Genomic DNA, 22,953 nt, shown 5'->3' on the forward strand with positions numbered 1-22,953 from the left:
CCACTTCTTCAGAGTAAATAAGTAACGGAATTAAATTATCTATTTACTGTAAAGAAGTGGCTTACATTAAGTCACAAAACATCAGAAGTACAATCTTTCTACTCATTAGGATACAACAAAACTATATTTATTATCTTATAGCATAATTCAGTTCTTTTGCTAAAGGTTTGAAACGTGCCTATTGAATTAAGTCATACACAACACTATGATATATTGATCGTTAAATATTTACAGCTAGTCAGTTGAGAATATTTGAAAAAAATCGAAATAACCTATCATCGTGAAATATTTGTTCTTATATTTCTAGAATATTTTGGCGCTACAGTCTGATCGTTTCAGGAAACTGAATTGACTTTAATCTTCAAAGAGTCATATATTATTTATCATTCCAAAGATTCTTCCTGTTATATGAATTTTTTGGTGGTCGTTTTCTCATATCTAACACTGTGTATCCTATAGTTTATGTTATACACCGATCTTAGTTAAAAAAAACCAATGGAAACCAAGAAACAATGAGCAGTTGCCTCGTTCTAACATGAGACTACTCAATAATGCACATTCGCACCCTCACTGGAGGTGAAAGCTAGACATATAAACTGTTGGATGCCATCTCAGTGATCGAAATGTTAAGTACTCACCATGGAACCTGAAGACCCTTAATTCAATCCTGAGGGGTTATGAATTGAGACTTGTGACAACTATACTAATACACAATAGTTGTCCAGTGCTTCCTGGTCTTAAATTGTTGTTTGTCTAAAACCAGTCTGTTATACAAATTAAGAAACACAATAATCTCCACAATAACCTTTAATAAGAATTCAATATGTAGTTGAATTGTGGAGTATTTATAAATATTTTAACTGATAATAATCTCGTAGTCGTAACATTTTGCATTTCTTATGACTTGATTTCTGAAATATTTCATCTCATTAATTATTAATAAATCTACAAATAATGAATTTTATTATGAGTGGAATTCTGTCATTAAAAAAGTACACACATTCATGTATATTGTTCTATTTTAGCTTCGTTCTGAACGAGAAGAAACACTTCATTCAATTGAAAAACAAGAAAAAAATCTAGAAGAAATGTCTGCAAAGCTTCAACCTGTCGTTGTAAGCAGAGTCAACTATTCGTTAATTGATTATTTTTATTCAAGTATAGAAAAGTAGATTGCTAACTTGTTCCTTCATACTTACTCACTTACTTGCTTACACCTGTTACTCCCAATGGAGCCTAGGCCTACGACCAGCATTCTCCAACCCACTCTATCATCGGCCTTCCTTTTTAGTTCTATCCAACTTTTGTTCATTCTTCTCATATCTGTTTCCATTTCTCGGCGTAATGTGTTCTTTGGTCTTCCTCTCCTCCTTTGGCCTTGAGGATTCCAAGTAAGGACTTGCCTTGTGACACAGTTGGGTGATTTCCTCAATGTGTGTCCTATCCACTTCCAGCGCTTCTTCCTGATTTCTTCCTCCGCCGAAATCTGGTTTTTCCTCTCCCACATTAGGTTGTTGCTGATAGTGTCTGGCCAACGGATCCGGAGCATTTTGCGTAGACAACTGTTAATAAACACCTGTATCTTCCGCATGATGGTTTCCACTCCATACAGTCGAACTGTTTTGACATTTGTATTGACAATTCTGATCTTGGTGTTGGTTAACAATTGTTTTGAGTTCCAGATGTTCTTCAGTTTTTCCTTCATATTCGAACATATTTTCACTTAACTAACTACAAATGAAGTAAGGTATATTTATCACACAATCAGTTGTATAAATATGGAAAGAAAATGGCCAATTAAAATCAATAAGACCTAGCTTTTAAACTGCTTATTGACTGTTAAGAATTATGATTAAAGCTGTTTAAAACTAAACTTATGTTTAATTTATGTATTTATCGCACAAAAATACATTATACAACACAACTCCGAGAAATATAGCACACGAAGTTCGACATGAGTAATTATTCATAGCATGTCAAAATATTCTAAACAAATCGGAACAGTTATTATATCATGAATTTTCCGACTATATGGGACGCTGTCGCTTTACGTATTACCAACAAGTGTACTTTTCAGCATCAAAACTACCGCAGGATATGTTTCAGCATTATTTTCACCTATTGTAACAAACTAATTTTTCTGTGGTTTTCTAAGAATCTTTATTTGGTCCTCTGAACAAAACTATTTAAAGGTAACCGTGTGATTTGAAAAAAACACCGATTTCGAAATTCACTTTTCAAACCTAAAATCTTGTAATAAATCTAAAATCCTTTCAATGTTTTAGAGTGCACTTGAATATATATTACTAGCTTTACGAAACAATCTACTAAAGACCAGTCCCTATACCTTGTCTTGAGTCTTTCGTGTATGCTGATGACCTCTGAAACATAATAATGATCAGTGCCTACCATATCTTGTTGTTATTTGTACATTAGTATTTCACCTGAATAAAAATAATCATTTTTATTTTAGTTTTTGGTGGAGTTTTGTTTGAGCTAAGTGGTTTGGTCGTCGAGATTTCATCGTTCTTCTGAACGACAGCACAAAATTCAGGTTGAAGTGAAGTGTTCAAATTTCTCCACATATGACTCACAGCTTGTCCTGTAGATCTCGATGTTGACTGGTTATTTATGACCTTTAACCTGTCATTGTTTACTCCTTTATTTTGATTGTATCGGTTCTGGTGATTAATAAATCCAAGAATGATAGTTTGTTCTTTGACTAATGTTCCATTGTGAACTTCATGTCATCGAAGACGTTGTTGACCAGATTGTAGGTGTATTCTAGCGCGTCCTTCTTGACGATGACGAATGTGTCGTGTTCACAGCTATACAAAGGTTACATATTTATGAGATTCAGTATGAAGATTTATCACAGCTTGCTAGAAGTCAAGTTTACCACAGTTGACTTCAGTTGGGACTGGAAGTTATTCTTTATTCACAGATGAGTTTTGTTTGTCCATTAATGAGGTGTCGTTCATAGTTATGCGATGTCTTGTCATTTCATCGGTTTTTCCTGTGACTACACTTCTCATTTAGCCAATATTATTTGCGTTAGAATATTTAAGGGATTAAAAGATATTTTGATAATGTCACTTTGTCGACAAATGCTATGTTTGTGGGCATAGTTCAACATTGCTACGCAAACTATATTTTTGATCTGAAACTGCGATAATATCTTGAGTGGTTTCAAATCTTGATATAAGCTTGTTTCGATTTGGTTTACGAGCGTTTAGCGATTGGAGGGTAAACCGTTTCCTGTCAATATATAGCTACTGGATTCACCATGACCTTTGGCACATATATTTGTATGTTCATAACAGAACAGGACTGTCGCTGTTATAACTACATAGTCTAGATTTTAGTACTGTAAGATAGTTTGAAAAATCTTTCGTTTATAAGAACACTATAATGTTCTTCCAGGAATCTTCTTTTCTTATCCTTTTTAAATGAGATTGTTTTGTTAAGTTTTGACATCTAGGAAAGCTTATAATCAATTGTTCGGTCTACATTTTACATACCATTAAATTTCACTTAGTTGTAGTCAATACATGATTAAGGCTAACCATCCGCAAAGTTCATGTTGAAGTTGAACGGGTAAATTTTAAGCCGTGACCAGTGGAGTTCAATTGTGTCGGGTGTGAGGTTGTTACCCACCGAAGGCAATGGAAGATGGTCGTGCAGTATTGTGGATTAGTTGAAGTTAGATATTAATACCGTTGGATGCCGGCTCAATGCTCTAGAGTTTAGGTGTTCGCGCGCGAGACAGAAGGTCCTTGGTTTGAATCCTGCATGCGGGATCGTGGACACCCAGTGTTGGGAAGTCCCATACTAGGACGAAATGTCCATCCGGCGCTTCCAGGTTTTCATTGGTGGCCTAACATTGATTGGTTCATGATCTCGACTAGGACTTTCAAGTTATTTATCTGTCACCTAATATACAGGATTTACTGATGAGGGTTATCCCGTATAATTTAATCATTAGTTTTGAACTTTGTATCTTAAAGACTGAGAATTATAACACTGACAGTGAATTAATAAACAATTTATTTTCACTCTAAAGGAAAAACTCAACCCGGTATAAAGAACGCTACGCAGAACTAACAAAACTTACAAGCTGAAATCAGTAAGTTTAACTTCTTTTACCATTTACATTTTATAGTTTTTAGGTATGAATACCAAGGCTAGAGTTGATAGTTCCAAATAAATTGAGCGATTGGTTAGGAAGTTTGTAATAATAGTTATTATTATTATTTTGCGATATCAATCAGTAGAAATTTGTATTCCTGACTTTTCGTTTCGTTAATGTCTATAAATGTCATTTTCGATGAATATGTGTAATCCAAATTTCATGTATCTTGTTTCCTGAAATCGACCAGAAAATAATCTCTATGTTTTTATTATTTACATGATTAAATGTATTTCATTTATCAATCATTGGAATTCGAAAGAATGAGATCTGGTTTCAGATCTTCCTGTATCTTAACTTTAATTGTCTGATCATTTTAATCGTTTTAAACTAGAACTGGTTAACGAATTGAATCTTTTTAAAAAAATTTTTGCAGAGTCTTGTGAAGCTGAACGTGCTCATTTAACAGACACAATAAAGAATTTAATGTTAAACATACAGAATGAATATCAAGGTAATAATTCAAGTATTCTACTCATTTTTTCTTGCTTATTTCTTGTTGTTTGATAGCCTCTTGTAAACACTGTTATTAAAGATTACGGGGATGTTAATTCCCAGCTTTATTATATCATTCAAAAGGGTCAGACAATACAATATTGTCTGTTTGTAATCTTTACTACGTCTGGGTAGGCTATAACCAGTCTGATTGTATGCTTGAAATCCCGGTCTCAACTACAGAACATCCTTGTAGTATATTTAGCCTCCTTCAACTTGTGCGATTTAAGAGTTAGTGATGTGTGAGCGAGAATGAGAATGATTGGTTGTTTTGCTGAGTCAGACATGTAGATAGTGTGACAGGTGTTATATGTGTTATATATTCCCCTATTCTTATTATTTATGATTATTATTGATAAACTGTTCTTTGTTGTTGGATTGTGTCGGATTTTGGTGTGGAAATATATTGATGTTCTAGTCAGGCTAATCTCGTGTTGTTAATCTGAGTTGTGTTGAAATCCTGTAGAATAGACACTGGGAGAGAATTTAGTGTAAATATTCGTCTAAGGTAAATTAACGTCCTACATACGTGTAAAAAGTGAAAGGACTGTTATAACAAGAAACCCTAGCGTTATAACAAGTATCCTACCTTTATAACAGTTAGTGTACAAAAATGTGATTGTTTGTTAAACACCATTCAAACTACTGACAGAGGACCCAGTTTTTTCATTTTTTTTTTTCGAGATTGCTCTACTGTCAAATCGCTAAGTTAATATGTAGTGGCCTATCCTTTCCTTCTTAGTCAATAATGGCGTGATTACTTTTTATGCAAATAATGGTTCCCAGATAGTCTTGATTATTATTTGAGTTGATTTTAACGTTTTATGAAAACTAACCAACTATTATTAGAATATATCTGTTGAGATTGTCGAGTTTTACAATTTACACCGTGAACTAACTTTAATGCACACTGGGGACTAGTTTTGGAAGGTAATCCTTTGAGTTTTCGTTAGAAGCTGTGATCACTGGCATTCAGCCATGTTAAGTGTGAGACTGAGACAACTATACATCAACAATGATGAAGATGGCTGCACAATATCACGGATTGATTGAAGTTAGACGTGTAAACCATTGGATGCCAGATTAGTGGTGTAATGATCTAACGCTCCTGATCAGACCTGAAGGTAGTGAGTTCGATCTCTGGTAGGATATTAGATACGCACTACTGAGAATTTTCACTCTAACATGAAACAGTTGTCCAGTGCTACTAGGTTTTCTATGGCTTTCTAACTAAGTTTAGTCTTCTGTAATCTGTAACCAATAATTATCATTAAATTTACTGGACACTATACAAATAAATTCTGATCTGTAAACATGCTTCAATATTTGTCTGATAATGTACCCTAATTCTTTTTATTAAAGGAAGTGATGAAGAATTAAAGCGTTTAATTGAAGATGCTGAGACAGAATACGAAAAAAAGATTTTTCTGTTGAATAAAGTTAGTGTATTTTATTTTCATAATGTCAATGAAATGTATAATGTCTGATCAGTAAGGGGATTTGTTGAGATTGTAGTATTTTAACAGTTGAATTCACGAGCCAGTCTAAGCTAGACCGCCATTGAAAACCTGGAAAAATTGGAAGGCCGTTTCGTCCTAGTACGGAAGTCTTTAGCAGTACAAATCCAGGTTTTCAGTGGTGATCTAGCTTTGATCGACTCATTAATTCAACTGTTAAAAGACTCTTATCTAGCTTATTATAATACAATAGTGAACTCATCATAAATAGACAAGTAGATGCACAGTTACTAAATTTTCATTACGAAGACTCAACAATACTAAACACATCCTCAATATTTATCACGTATCTGTTTAGCCTTAAGACTTTCTGCAGTGAAATTGTCCATATTCTTTATTTGTTCTTTTGTTGTGATCCATCAATAATATTGCTAATAATCTTACTGAATTTTTTCTAACCTTATTATTTACAAAGAAATTGGTTTATAAAGATTGAAAAGTCCAAACTAAGTCTAATATGACATTATATAGGAATAATATATATTTGTAAAATCTCAGCGAATGAATTTGTAATAAATTAATTCCTTGAAAAAGCTTGGACCAGATTGTCAGGCGAAACGTTGGATTTACTACAAATTCATTCGCTGAGATTTTACAAATGTATATTATTCCTATATAATGTCTTACATCAACTCGGCGCTCAAATACTGTGAAACTATTCGCTCTAATTTAGACGAGAGTTCTTATATAAGTCTAATATGTTTTGCTTAACATTCAAAATGGCTTGTTGAATATGGTGTTTGCGAATAGTTTCAATCGGGAATATGTCATTTCATGATTATCATACTTAACCTCCCATGTGTATACTCATTTATCTATTTTTCATTTTACTCTACTTCTCATATTTCATTTGTTATTTAACTTTTCAGTCTGAAAATATATTACAAAATAAACGTAAAGAGTTAAGTACTTTAGAAACGAATCAAACAAAAACTATTGTTGAGAAAACACAAATTGAAATGGAGGTTAAGGTAAAATCGTTTGTGTATTTTCTCTTCTGAATATACTTTATACTGGATCATGTTGTGTGTATTCCTTATTCTATTCACATTTTTGTTGATGCTAGATGTTGACTAATTCTTTTGGTTTCTCATGGTTCTGTACTCTTTTTTTTTAAAAAAAAAGGTATTGTGACACTAAGGAGTAAATCTAATATTTCGCTCGTCAGTCTTTTTCAAGGAAATGTAATCGAATATCAAAATTATCGAATATAAATAACCTAGAACTTTCAGTCTCGTGCGGACGCCTAACTTCTAGATCACTAAGTGGGAATCCAGTCGTGTTAATTTCTAACTTCAACCAATATGCAATGTTGCGCGACCGTCTCCCATTGTTTTCAGTGGGTAACCGCCTCACATCCGACATGGTTGAATTCCACTGGTCATGGCTTCTCACTTGAACTCAGAGAATTACCTCTCAAAGCTAGTTAATATTGTGCACGTGATAATTTTCAGTTTGAGGTTGTAAAAATCGCTTAATTTCGTTGAAATCATGAACTGATCAATGTTAGACCACCTTTTAGAATCTGGAAGCACTGGTTGTTGTTGGACATTAACACCTTTGGGTGTCGACTCAATGGTTTAGAGGTTAGGCGTTCCCAAGAAACCGAAGGTCACGGGTTTGAATCTCGCGTGCGGGATCGTGGATGCACACTGCTGAGCAGTCTCATACTAGGACGAGATGGCCGTTCAGTGCTTCCAGGTTTTCATTGTTGGCGTAACATTGATTGGTTGATGATTTTAATGACGTTCAACAATCTCAACAACCGAAAACTGAAGAATATACATAAGTACATGGTTCTCCGGTTAGCTGTATACCAGACAGGTCATTCAATCATGCAAACAATATTGGAGGTAAGAATTTGTTGTGCGTGCGGAACATCTGGTGTGTAAGGAAAAGTGTGTTAAGATATCAGTTATATGTATATACAAGTGTATCTGTGGTGAGAGAAAAGATTTCACTGACTATATACCACCTCTGTTCGGCGAATCTTTGATGGAACCAGATAACTTTATAGATGATGTGAGTCAAGCATGTCTCAGCATGCGTAAAATGAAGATAAATAAAAATAAAAGTTTGTTCCTCCCTAAATGTTTGATCAAGTAAATTGTTCATCATATACTTAGATAAACCAACTGATCAGAACAGTTGAAGGCAATAGTTGTTGTTCAGATAATAAGTGAGATTAGGTGGAGTAAAATGTAATAAGGAGTTAGGGTTTATTTATTAATTGGTAGTTGCCCCATGGCAACTAATTGTACTTCATATATCCTACTCATACTTTTTGGATGAATCGTAGGACTAAACTATGCAGTTACAGTATAAATACAATCAAATTATATGTTGTTCATTTTTTGGGAGAAAAACATCTTACTGTTTATAAAACGTGTATTTGAAAGCTATTACCGGATCGTCACTGCCTTCTAGTCTAAGTCATGTTTGAATACGTCTCAACTAGCTGAGTTGCAATAACTGTACAATCCTATCTAAAGAGTTACAAATCCAATGTAACTACCTTATTCTAGTATCATCTGCTTAATGAGTCTTAAACTAAGCTTTGATCATATTTTTATCATGTATCTATAAATTAAGATCATAAATTAGTGTTATCAGTTATTAGAGTGAATCAATTCTATTTTACTATAGATTATGTTTCAAAAGATAAGAATAATTTAAAATTTAGCCTAATTGTTATTTTAACTCATTATATCTCCATCCATCATAAAGTATACAATCTTAAATTTTTTAGCGTTTGAATGAAGCAATAATCAATCGTGATATGATATTAGCCTCAATTGTTACAAATTATATTCCCGGTATGTTTTAATAATTCACTCAAGTTATATAAAAATTTAATCGTATTTAAGAAATTACAATGCAATTTTGTAGAAATTTATTCAGCGTCTTCTTTTTTTTTAAGAAAACAATTATTTTAATTAAATTATAAAACAGTTAATTTAGTGGGATTCTATTCAACAAGTTCATTTGCACTAAAATAAAACACCTATTCATTTACTTTTATGTTTTCGGTCTGGGCACCCGGGCAGTATCATAGCCCTCACACAATTAAATGAAATAGATCAGAATGGGTTTTGTGGAGATTTCAGTATTTTCATACTTGAAATCATGAGTCAATTGAAGCTAGACCACCATGGAAAACCTGGAAGCACTGGATGGCCGTTTCGTCCTATTGTGGGATTCCTCAGCAGTGCACGCTCACGATCCCGCCTCGTGAGATTCGAACCCAGGATCTACCAGTCTCGCGCCAGAGCACTTAACCGATAGACCACTGAGCTGGCCGGCATCCAACGGTGTTAATGTCTAACTTCAACCAATCCACGAAATCGAGCAACCATTCACCAATTGTCTTCAGTGAGTTGATATCTCTACAACAGACGTGGTTGAACTTCACTGGTCACTGCTTCCCACTAGAACTCCAGGAAATATCTCTTGAAGTCATGATTTCAAATATGAAAATACTGAAATCTCCACAAAACCCTTTCTGATCTATAATCATATGCTCACTAGTTTTTAAAACTGATATCAATTCATAAAAAAGAAAATTATCTACAAATTGTTTACTTGTAAATAATACAGATTATATTGAATAGTGATAAGACATTAATTACAGAAATTGAATTAAATATCAATGAGAGGGGAGGGGAGGGGAGGTATAATATGACAACTATTAGGGTAACAGGAAGAGTAAATCTATCATTAACTGAAAATTTGAAATAAAAGTCATATCATCTAAATTATAATTAACAATTAAGAATTCTATGTTTGTTTAAAACGATAGTATACCTTCGAACAATAATTCTTTATCGAATTATTTGTCACATAGTTTGTCATCAGTTCTCTAAGTTGATTTATATATAAAGTTTATTTATTTGCTTAAATATATAAACATTTGTACAATGAAGCACCAAATACATATGCGCCACATAAATCATTCGATCTCTGTTAGGGCTAAGATACTGCCCGGGCACCCAAATCGGAGCAGGTGGTTTTCTCAAAGAGCCAGTCCCCGAGCCTTCGACTTAGAAGACTAATCTACAAGATAATGGGTCGACGTTCGGGGGTGCAGTCCCTTGGTAGCCAGTGTCTAACAATAGGTTCATACTCTCTTTGTTCCTTCAAGATCCTGGAACCCATGTGCCCCAATGGTTTGAAAACAGGGTCTTCTAACTCCACTAGGTAGATCTTCGATACCCACCAACCCAGTTAAGTTACAGAACATTAGCTTTTCATCCCCTCGCTTTCGTAATGAACACCACTGCCTTGAGAATAAAGTGAGTAGGACTTCCTTGTAAGTGTCTGTATATTACAGACCTTGTGAGAGCATTTGGAAAGGGAGAGTTAACTTCCCCACCCTCGATTGTACCAGGGCATTAGAGGCGTATAGTTAAAGAATGCGTCATTTACATAAATGAAAGTTTTACTTTATTGTTTTTGATATACTATACACATAAGTTGTCTCTCTGAAATCTATTAATAACAGTGTAGAAATGTCTATTGTATTACTCATTGCGTTGACGTTTTAACACTAAATATATTTAATATATGTATGTCTTTCAACACATTGCTCATAATGTTTTAGTATGGATTAATTTAAACTCTTCTTTTTACATACTAAAGATGATTGTTTCATTATATATGTTGTCATTTATACCAGGTAATAAGTATGCAGACGTGAAGCAATTCACTGATGCGGATGTGGAGTACATTATGCAGTTTGTTGATGGATTACTACATGAATCTGAAAACCAATTGACAGAAGTGAAGGTAAGATTGTACACTTCAATATTGATTGTTGTATATCTTCAGTATTTTTTTTCTATGCTTTCTTCATTGCGTAGTTATGATGTACCTTTTATGATTTTCTTATGAGGCTATTTTGTCCAACTAGATATAAGATGTCTTTTTGTTATCGGGTTGAAATGAACTTTTAGATTACAAAAGTGCCTAACACCTTAGTGGTACAAAATACTCATTATACGTACGGACACTTATTGCCAACTATTATGTTAAGTGACCTATATGTTGTTATGTCATAAATTTTATTCTAGCATATAGAATCAGTGGTGCTATTGTCTAGTTGCAATTCGTAACAAACTGATGTCTTACTGAGTTTTAAGGTTAACCCATAAATTATACGTGAATCTTCTGGTAATTATTTAGTTTTTTTGCTAACCAGTTAATTACAGTTGAGCTAACGGATTATTCATTTCCCATAGACAGCAGCGAAATTTTTATTTTTAATGTGGGGATTTGTAAAGACTGCAGAATTTTCACAGTTTTCAATTACGAACTGATCATGTACTCACTAGTGACTAACTTCAAGATGGATTTCCTGCAGTTCTAGTAAGAAGCAGTGACCAGTGGGGTTCAATCTTTGTTGGGATATTTATCCAATGTACAAGTGGATGAGGGTTGAACTTAGACATCAGCACCGTTGAATGCTGGGCTATCGGTGTAGAGATTAGATAGTCACACACGAGACTGAAAATTCTGGATTCTGTTTCCGGAAGCGTGTTCGTGGATGCTCATTACTGAAGAGTCTAATATTATGATGAAACATTTGTTTAGTGCTTCCGTGTTTTACAATGTAGATCTAGCTAAAATCGGTTTGTGATTTAAAATTGATAATTTTTATTTGTTGCTTGATACGTCATAGTTTTTCGTTGAACAATATTTTCTAGAATCAATTCATCTTTTGATATTATTTTTTTTACAATCAATGAAAAATGTTTGCCTGTTATTGTTATTTAACGATAAGGGTAATGAAATTTATTTTAACCACATCAAATTATAGTTCATAATTATTCAAATAAAAATACTTGGCGAAGCTATAATTTATCGATGAACCAATCAGATTTAAGACATCAGGTCTTGGATTTAGGTGCGATATCCATCCACTCATTTGGCTAAATATCATTTAAGTATTATAGCTGATGTCAGTCCGTAATGGAAACATTAAAGGTTGTTCTTAATCCTAATCTCTCATACAAATCTGTAGCCCTCATTTGACTGTAGTATGTAAGTGGACATTCCATAGTCATATTAACACTGGTTGTAGGTCGTTCGTGAATTAGAGTGTCACCAAATACTCAATTAGAGATCATAAAATGTGTATTTTATAACATTAAGAATGTATCGATTTTCTTATTTTTTCTTCGAAAAAATTCCTCATTTTATAGCAATGCATATACTTAACCTTTGTTTCAATTCTACAAAAGCCTCCCTGAAAGTTCATAGAGGTGAAAATTTTCAGTTTTAATTTATTTTATTGTTCACTACTCCATTTTCACATTTCGTAGGTTATTTTCCTTTGATTCTATTGTTCCATAGAAAAATATAAAAAAATAATTTACTTTTAAAATTTTTTTCCCAATTACTTTGATATTAGTTTTTCTTAATGAACCTGATGAAAAAAATTTGAGGAACAGTTTAGATGTTATCGTTTTGTCATTTTAAACGATTGTCTTTTTGTCATTCTATCTTAAATGTATCGTGAAATCATTTTGATTATTTTAATCTGTATGGTTGTGTTCGTAATGGGTTGAGCCCATCATTAAAATCCAGGGACGAATTGACAGGTACTTTTCCATTGTATAGATCTCTTCAGTAGTTAGCATTCATAATCCACCAGGGATCAAAATCCAGGATCTTTTGGCTACACAGTGAGCGCCAAACCACCAGACCACTTATGCATACTAAGGGCGTATTAAGACGAAATACCTGAGATCAATTCGTGGTGAATATATTACCTGCAGAATAGTGAGTTATCTTCTTCATACACATTTCTTCTGGATAAAAGTATATCTTTCCCTTTGCATGAATTCTAAAGTTATAACTTTTTCCAATGTTTTGTCTTTTCATTTAGCTGCTATCAGCTAATGAAGAGAGGAAAGCTCAAACTGATGTTGATCTGGTTCGAGATGAATTGGCTGCTCTAAAACAAAAAATTCAAACTATAAAACGTAATTATGTACGCTAACGTCATTATATACTATTTCATCTATTTGGTGACTCAATTTATTACCTTGTATTCTTTAGTTATCTTTATATTACAGACTATTCTATGGATAGAATGTTAATATTATTTCAGAAAACTTACCATGATGATTCGCATACCTTTTGAAAAATATAGCTATAATTGTTAGCAAGTATAAAATTATCTAAACTTTACTGCGAACATTTGCTTCTTAGAATAGACATTGTCTAGTTGTTGGAATATAGCTGGTATCACATAGACGTAATGCTTTTATTTGCTATAAAATGTATTTCCATGGACTAAGGGTGGTTTTTATTGACATTTTGTATGTTGGTGAATTAGAACAAAATGAATACAGTAGTGTGTTCCCCTTTCTAGTAAACAATTTCTGTCGATCGAAGTTATGGTTTCTAAATTATAATAACGTTTTTTATTGGTCTCAAAAGAGAAAGGTTCAGTTTCTAATTATTGTTGCTGATAAAAGTTATCTCTCTAATTTATGTTTGTCATTTTCTGGGTTTCATTCATAATTATTTATGACCTCTAAAGTACTTACGAATATGTTTCAACTTACCGATTTTTATATTGTTGAAATGACCAGCTATGGGAATGTTCTCTGGGACTTTATTTATTCGAATGTTTAAGGATAGTACTTTGTTTTTGTCTTACTGTAGCTATTATGTAGCTTGGTATGACTTTTATAAACTATGTATATATACATATATCTACATACTGGTGTGAAATATATGTAACTTTCGTCATACATATCATTAGTTCGCGAAAAATCACTTACCATAGACTCGCAGTTTACCGTTGTATATTAGTGACATTATAATCATACATGGAAAACCTATTTCAAATAAACTGGATGGACTTGAGACAATTTTCACCTTCATGTATATTGTAGAGAAATTGGTATTATCTTTTCCAATGTTTTGTGAGACTTTTTTGTGTAATTTATCACATTAAAAAGAAAATGACTTTTTTAAATAAGTGTAATTTTACACACAAATTGTATCAGAGATGTGTGATAGTAACTTGAGATGACTAAGCAGCTGTCATCTCAATTTAGTTTGTACATACACACTAAATATCTCTGTTTTTGATGTTAAACATAATATTTAAATCTCTATGTCCAAAATTTACTTCTGATAAGTCACTTAATTGAAATTCTATGATCATAATGTTACATCCTTGATCTGTCTACCCAATAATATACAGTAGAGAAGTTTTCTCAATCTACGTTAAGACCTTGACACCATGAGTTGACTGGTTTTCCCTTAAGATTAGAAATGCGTGCGTGTGAATCGATACTAACGGGCTGAGAGACGGAAACTATTCTATCACCTGATCAGTTGGCATGAGAGAGAAAACTAGTCAACTAGAACACTACTCGAATTATTACTAATTATTGATTCAGATTAGTATAAAAAGATACATTGATAAATAGATGACTAACAGGAAAAGTACAACTGTGTCCGAACTAGACATTAGGGTAGAAAAATGGCCCATATATATCTGGTGCCCCCTTGTACCAATATTTACGTGTTCAAATAAATAAATAAATAGAAAAATGGAGCACAAAAGTTTATTTTTAAATTACAGTCTCTCTGGAACAGAAAAGTGTATGACAGTAAATCATACATCAAAAGAAAGCTTATAATTTATAAAATAAACGAAATGTTAGCATTCTACAAATGTTGAATTAAGTGAAATAACGTCTCAAAAAAATAGCTTCCGTTGCTTGTCATAGTGTCGTTATTTCTCTGCTCACACCACATAGGTTCTTTATGAATTAGTCGTATAACATCTTGTTTATGATTTTTTTTCTCAAATCATGAAATTCATTTTGATGAAAATCAAAGTTTTGATGGTACTTTTTGGTTTTCTTCTTAAATTAGAATCAACAATCATGTGAAAAGGTTAATATTGAAAAACGCTTGGAAAATGAACATTCATTAAATGAACGTATTGAAAAAGTTAAAGATGAATTTCATAAATCTGTAAGTGTTAATAATCATTAATAAAGTTTATTTATTTATTTTATTTTATTTATAACCAAATTCGGTTATTTATTCTCTGAAGAAGTGGCTTCCATTGAGTCACGAAACGTCAGAGAATCTAATTTTCCACTCATTTGGATATTACAAATATATTAATTTATTTATAATAATCTACCCAATGCTCAATTTATTCAAAATTATCAAATCAAAACTTGGTAATGATACCTATTTATTCGTTTTTGGTAAACAAATGCTTAAATAAATTTGTCAGTTGAATAATATCCATACATTTTAAAACAAATAAATAATTCACTTTTATATTGGTTGTTTGAATCTTCCAGTTGATGTTTAGAACTGGAATTGATCAGTCTCTTATTGACATATATACATCTTGTATAGATTGCCTTGATATTGTCTTAAGTCACAAGTATTATAAGCAGAGAATGAAATAAACTTCATCCTACTTCAAAAGCTAGTGGCTATTTAGACTCTGTAGCTAAGTGGATAACGTAATGGCATTTGTAGCTAACGTTATTGGGTTTGGGTTGTTGTGTGAACATCAACCCGGGGATGCAGGTACATCCAACTGACGAGTCGTAAATAGGACGAAACACATCCTCTATTCCACTCTTAGCCACCCTTCATCTCTGTTTATAAATAAAATGTTCTTTCTACTACTTTAATCAAGACAGGTTAAGTAATCTACATTGATAGAAATCAACTGTATAATTTTTCAATAAACATTTTGTAGAACATTTTCAAACATATCTTTTGTATACAGTTAGTTCCCTTTATGAATTTAAATAAAGACAGAACAAATATTGATGCAGAATAGTATGAATTCATTATATTTCGTGGTTTCTCATCAGCTGCTTACAACCAAATATGCATTAGAGTTTTAGCATTGCGGTAATAAATAGGATGGAACGACTGACATAAGTGAATGTAAAGGATTGGAATAACAAAAGGTCATCAATGATAACTATATACATATGTGCAAGGAAAGGTCAGAGGTTATGCTAAAACTCTAATGCATATTTGGTTGTAAGCAGCTGATGAGAAACCACGAAATATAATGAATTCATACTATTCTGCATCAATATCTTTTGTAATCAGTTGATGAATAAATTTTAATTCCAGTAGAAGTAAATTCTATAAAAACCTTTTTATACTTATGCAAAACTGTTACTTAATATATCAATAGAATGCCTTATTATTGTTTATTATAAAATAATAGTACAGTTTAAAAGCAAATGGTTGAGTCAAATGTGTTTCAACTCTGTTGATGACTGAAAAAACGTTTATTTAGGGTTAGATTTAATCTAAAGCGCGTATTCTTTATAAGGTAACTTTCCTGTTCACTGTATTATGTAGTTACGATGTTTGGATTCCTTTTAAAAATTTATCTTAGTATGAAGTTATCTACATTGTTTTCAGTGTCCGAGGGGGGCTACTCAGTACTTCCAGCGATTTTTTTGTTCGTTTAGTCAGTGGGTGCTACATGTTGAAGTGTACTTTTCACTCAATGTTACATTTAAACCGTAACATTTACTGTGTTTTTCATCCGGCATATCGTATGCATTTAATTGATGTATTCGTAAAAGTTAATTGTGCATAACTATGGCCACTTGAAATGAAATCCGTTTTGGTGCACCCTCTGAAAGTGCTGTAAATGAAATTTGTATTGAACATTGAAGACGTTGCTCCTAACACAAATCCTCACTAATTAAATTAAATTTTGTAAGGCCTTCTTAGAAATAATTACCGGTGTTAACTCTGAATTCTTTATTTTAGGAAATTACCGTTAAAGATTTAAATATGGATCATGAACTGAACAACTTACATCAATCTATAACAGAATCGTTGGGAAAGAAAAAGGAACTGGAACATTCTATTAGTTTAATAGAGTAATTATGGCCACTGTTATTTATATGATACTATACTATTTACCAATTTATTCAATAAAAGTAAATCGATTTAGCTAATCATTATTCCCGATTTTCAGTTAATTTTAGCTTATCTTAAAGATTAATACAATTTAATCAGTCCTAAATGGAATAGATAATTATGGCACTAGAAGGTTGAGGTTTAAGAGCTCAGTGACAACGTCTCGGACTGTGAAGCATCTGGGTAACACTGGATCGAATACGCCAGAGAGCATAGGTTCTCTCAAGATTACTTCCACAGCTTGCAGACGAGTACCAAGTAGGACAAAACCTAGGTCCATGGTTTCCATTTATTACAAACTATCGACTACCTCCAACCATCTAACAATTTTAAGGATTTTTCTAAGACGTTTATCTAGAAACCATTAGTTAGACTAATTGTAATGTATTAGTATGGATAGTTGTAAAGACTGGTAAATGTTATTGTGATCACTATTCAACTTAGTCTAAACAAACACTGAAAACCACAGAGTACTGGACAGCTATTCAATCATTGTATTGAGGCTCATTAGCAATGTACATTCGCTCAGGATTTTCAGGCGAAATTCACTATAAATGCAAACACTTATTGCCAATGGTCAAGAAAATAAGGTTGAATGAACTGTCATTTATGAAATGGACTCATCAGCAAGACATACACAAAATGAAGTTCACATGCTTTTCGTCTGCTTTGACAATGTTTACTTAGAAAATATACGATATATTTTGCCCGGAAAGCATTATAACAGCTGGTATGTAATAAGAAACTAGTTGTTAACTTTTGATTTATTGAGTATAATTTCAAACCAGTGAACATCAACAATGATAGGTTTCTAAATGAGCATTACATTCAAATAAGTAATAATACAATAAACAAACTTCACATTTGCAACAAATGGATATGTTCGATTTTTTTCTAATATAACTAACCTGCTTATGCCAAAGTATGACTGTATGAAAATCTAGACAGTGAATCCCATACATAGTTGGAAGTCAATCTAGTTTCAGAAGGTTTGGTATTTCTAGATTAAAAATATTGTTTGTTCACACAAAGTGAAATTGCTTTTGTAGACACATTCTTTTACTACAATATCACGTACGTCACTTCCCAAACATTGGGATCATCAACCAAATTAAATTAGACAAGTGAAAACCAGGAAGTAGTGAACAGCTGTTTCGTCTAAGCATGGGGCTTCAACCGTGTCGGGTGTGAGGTAGTTACTCAGGAGAAGTAATGGAAAATGATTGGGTACTATCGTGGATTGATTGAGGTTAAATGTGTAAACCATTAGATGTCGACTTAGTGGTCATAATTTTAAGCTACGACGGGGTTGTGAACCCTGTCATTTTGTAAGCAAAGAAAAATCCTTTATATATCACCAGTTGATGCGATTGAATTGTCCTTTCCTTGAATACTATGCTAAACTTGATGTAGATATAAGTAACTAATTTTGAATTTTTTTATACATATCTTTCATATCATATTGTTGTTTTCATTTCATTTCCCTTTATTATTGTTTCTAAATCAACTGTTGACGGATATTCGAACCATTTTAGCAATGTGTCTAAAAGTAATTTCATAGTTTGTAACTCTATAAATCCCTGGTATGTAGCCCTTCTGAATAACTCTCTAGTGGATTCACTGTTTATTCTATCATAGTTTGCATATTGAATTTGATAATTCATAATTAAATACAAATAACTTGTTTGTCTGTTCCCAATTTTATTATTTCTTTAGTGAAAAAATCGCGACATTTCAAAAAAGTGCCAATAAGTATCGTGAATTAGAACTCGTGCAGAAAGAACGAGCGAACAAACTTGAAGGGATTCGCAAAATGTAAGTTGTAAAGCTGAAAACGTTTATGAATATTTTGAATGACTGCTTTTTTGGTGTCGATAGTCCTCTGGTTGATAATACTTCTTACTGTTCCCTTTGTTTTAAAATATTGCTTTTGTTTCTTTAAGACGAAGTCGTCATGCTGAAGCATTGGAACAAATTTTCTCTGGCTCTGTGATTCCCTTTGTAGCTACAGAAAAGTCACTTGAAGAACAAGCGAATCCTAATAATATTCGATCGTTTATTAATGACCAAACGCGTTTGCGGATTGTATTCTCTAAACGACTTAATGAATTGGAGCAGTCAACTAGAGAGACAAGAAAACAGTTGGCTAAAATTGAGCAAGAACGCTCATCGCTTGAAGCTACCTCTAAATTTAACAGGTAAAATGTTTTGATCTATTATGTAAATGTTTTAGAGAATTCTTCCGAATTACGATTGTAATCTTTTTGTCACTGAAGACAAACACAATATCGATGATAGAGAATTACAATTATTATGAAAAATTGAGTAAAACATCAGAGTTACGTGGGAACGCTTTGAAATAACAACATATTACAATTGAGATATTTTTTCGAGTTGGATGCTACAAATTCTTTACAATAACTTGAACTTCAGATTACCAATAAGTATTATGTTTAGAACAGATAGGAGAACAAGCAAAAAGAAAACAGGAATAGATTAGCAAAACAAAACGAACAATTATGTTTAATAAAACTTTCATAAGTTCTGAATGTTTTGTAGTTACAACTTTTTTTGGATAAATATATAGACTCTTTATTAGAAGTCCAATTGGTTTAGACTATTTTCTTAAAATATACCTTACAGAAATCACCTACAAGAAAAACGAGATCAACTAAAAATATTAGAAGGAAAGCTTTTATCTGTACCTGGGGCAGATGATCTGGAACAAACTCTTATTAATCTTCAAGAGAGACGTGGCTCTTTAGAGGAGTGAGTTCATTTTTCAAAGAAATATTTTTAGGTGTTGACACAGTAATCAGTTTGGAAGTGTTGTTTTTGTCGTTCACAATTCATATCAATTATTTCTGAAATTACAAAGACAATAAACAGATCCTATAATTTATCATACTTTATACTTATTTGATTTTCTTAAGTCTTTCTTATCCGAAAAAGTTACCTTTGTTGTTTAGTATTATTCAAACATTGATACACTAGACTAGTCCCCAAAATCGGAACACTACTTCAGCAGGAAGGCATTAAATGATTCATTATTCTTTAGTGAAGTCTTCAATAAATCTGAGTGAAATATATAAGAGGAATTGAATTCTGATAAAAATCTATATAATGTCATATTGAATGTTATTTGTCCCCACTATGTAATTGTTACTTGTGAAAGACTTGGCTAATGTCAAGCACTAGTTCCAAATAAATTCAAATGTAACAACAGTTCTGATAGTTCTATGTAGGATATTGTTCACCCTCACCATACAGTCACTTTTAGTGAATTCTATAGTCACTGTGAGAAATATGTTTCAAATGAGTCGCATACTGTATTATTGCTGTCCAAGTTTTAGCTCCGTACAATAGAACTGTCTTGAATTTCGTGCTGAAAATTCTGATATTGGTGTTGGTTACCGAATGGTCACATACATACAGTGAGGATAAAATAGAAATACATCGTCCTCAATATAATAGTTTTCGAAACACATTAGGCTGGTAATACTAAGTATTATTGTTTGAAGACGTCTACAGGAGAACTTATGGCATAACGATAATTTGCCTCAAAGCTGCATTAGTCTGCATTCAGTAAACAACTAGTAGGCATCAATATATATCCTCATGATAAAATGTGTTTAGGAACTGTTTGTTGCCTAGACATAATGATCTAGTTAAAAGTCTAACAGTAATCGTAGGTAAGCTTAGTTAACAATATCTTTTCAATACTTTGATTTTTGGTTATTCTGATAAACGCGGTTAAAGCAGATTTGAAAATCTCGAAGATTTAGAGAAAATAAAAACAGAATCGCCAAAGTCGTTGTGACAAAGTATGAATAAAAAGCATGTAAGCTGTAAATAAGCTTCACATTTACGAAATAACGCTACCGAAAACAGCTCGATAACACCCTATATTCACTCGAGTACTTCGTTACCGACTTTTAATCCGTATCACTCTATAGTTCAAAAATACGTGTTTGTTTAAAAATTGTACAGTTGAACTTTCCAGACTGTTGTTCGATTTTATTTTCTCCCTTATTATACAAATAGTGAGACATTCAGATAGTTTTTGTGTGGAACATGACAATCTGACTAGTTATCTGCTAACACGTTAATCTCAATGTCATGCGAATATTGTCATTTAAACCTACTAGGCTTCGTTTTGAATAATTTTCATAGTTTATTCAACTTTTCTCTGTTAAATACACTTTAATTTTAATAATAATCTTTTTGAATACTAACGTTATTTTATAATTGTAAGTAATATTACTTTTCTGTAATTGTGATAATTTGTCATTATATTAACCTCAGAGAATATGCAAATGAACAAGGAAGTGTATTTTTGTGGCGTAAATTTCGTGATCGATTATCTCGTATAGACTCTGATTGTCCAGTATGTCATCGATGCTTTGACAGTGATGCAGAACGTGATGAATTATTAAATGAAGTGAGCAGTATAAAAGTGTATAATAAAAATTATTTCGCCTCTCATTTTAATTGTTCATGTAATTACGATAATGAAGGTAGTATTCAGTCAGATCACTCACTCTTATGGTCTCACATAAAATTTTCGAATATATATATATATATATATATATATATATATATATATTAGTTCGAGCACCCTACTCCTGTTATTTTGATTTGAGTGGTAGGTTTTTATCACTAGCACTCACACATAAAGTGTAATTGATAGCTGAGTATTCGAATCTCGAGTTGCTAAGGAATGTATGTAGTGAATCTGATCATATTTACTCTTGACTGCCAGTTGCATCTCCGAAGAAAAACTTTCAGGTCTAGGAACGACATCTTAACTACTGAGTCAGCATATAATGCCTTACACTTATAACTTCAATCAATTCTCAATATATAACATAATTACCTTACAATTGCATGAGTGTGCAAATGCCTCCTACCCCTACATAATTGAGTTTCATCGGTCATGAAATATTAGCTAGTAACAATCCATATGCAGTTTGAATTATTCAAATACTGTTACAATAGACAAACAATTCTTGAAAATCGTATTCTTTTTACATCTGTGTACCGTTTCTTTCTCAATAAACTTTTCACTAGAAATTTTGTTCTATGAGGTCTTGTTTGAATTAATGAAGAGACTTAACTTTTGTGACCCACAAATATTTCCTATTTATGGAATGACTAGGTACAATCGTATCGATATCATATTAAATAAAGTGTTATATTGTAGGAGGAATCACATTTGTAGTGATGATGTTTAAGATTTTGATTGTTATTTTCCGACTTTTACATTGATAATTAACCATAGTTTTAATTGTAAGCAATATTTATTGATGATTTATCTCGTTAATATCAATGTTAATTTGTATATTTTGTTCATAACATGTTTATACAGACTTTACGATTATATTTTCTGTTTTACACAGATTGATAACCGAATAAAAACGTTACCTTCTGAATTTGAACGTAAAAAACAAGAATTGAAAGATATCGTTTCACGTCTTGAATCATTGGTTGAATTACGTCCTATAAGTTTAGAGGTTGGTGAATTCATTATGTGGATATTTAATCGTGAAATAAGTTGTTATTGTACAAAATTGTTCACATTGTAAAACGAATATGTGGGGATTTTTTTCCTTCCATACGTTCATACGTCAACATCGTGTTTTTTTTATGCATTATCGATTTATGATGAAGGTAAAAGGGGAATTAGGAAGGGAGAAAACAACATGATATAAACCAGAGTTACCAGCATACTATTCCGCTAACATAGCTACACAATGCTATACGTATGACAACCTTTTATCATTGTATTCTTTACAATTTGAAAAT

General features: G+C 32.3%; 1 protein-coding gene across 1 annotated transcript in view; it reads left to right on the forward strand.

Annotated features, from left to right (window-relative positions):
• Positions 1 to 22,953, forward strand: part of Smp_127050 (putative dna repair protein RAD50) — a gene marked incomplete at both ends in the record, with an annotated part of 55,695 nt that overhangs the window by 17,698 nt on the left and 15,044 nt on the right. Inside the window, 13 exons of the mRNA XM_018796721.1 lie at positions 4,566 to 4,643; positions 6,047 to 6,123; positions 7,071 to 7,172; positions 8,951 to 9,017; positions 10,877 to 10,986; positions 13,088 to 13,192; positions 15,100 to 15,201; positions 16,996 to 17,108; positions 18,865 to 18,963; positions 19,092 to 19,346; positions 19,792 to 19,917; positions 21,454 to 21,589; positions 22,548 to 22,661. Of these exons, the coding sequence (XP_018651834.1) occupies positions 4,566 to 4,643; positions 6,047 to 6,123; positions 7,071 to 7,172; positions 8,951 to 9,017; positions 10,877 to 10,986; positions 13,088 to 13,192; positions 15,100 to 15,201; positions 16,996 to 17,108; positions 18,865 to 18,963; positions 19,092 to 19,346; positions 19,792 to 19,917; positions 21,454 to 21,589; positions 22,548 to 22,661 (1,484 nt within the window). The remainder of the gene's footprint in view (positions 1 to 4,565; positions 4,644 to 6,046; positions 6,124 to 7,070; positions 7,173 to 8,950; positions 9,018 to 10,876; positions 10,987 to 13,087; positions 13,193 to 15,099; positions 15,202 to 16,995; positions 17,109 to 18,864; positions 18,964 to 19,091; positions 19,347 to 19,791; positions 19,918 to 21,453; positions 21,590 to 22,547; positions 22,662 to 22,953) is intronic.

Source organism: Schistosoma mansoni, chromosome 4 (genome assembly GCF_000237925.1).
Source record: "Schistosoma mansoni strain Puerto Rico chromosome 4, complete genome".
Taxonomy (NCBI): Eukaryota; Metazoa; Platyhelminthes; class Trematoda; order Strigeidida; family Schistosomatidae; genus Schistosoma; species Schistosoma mansoni.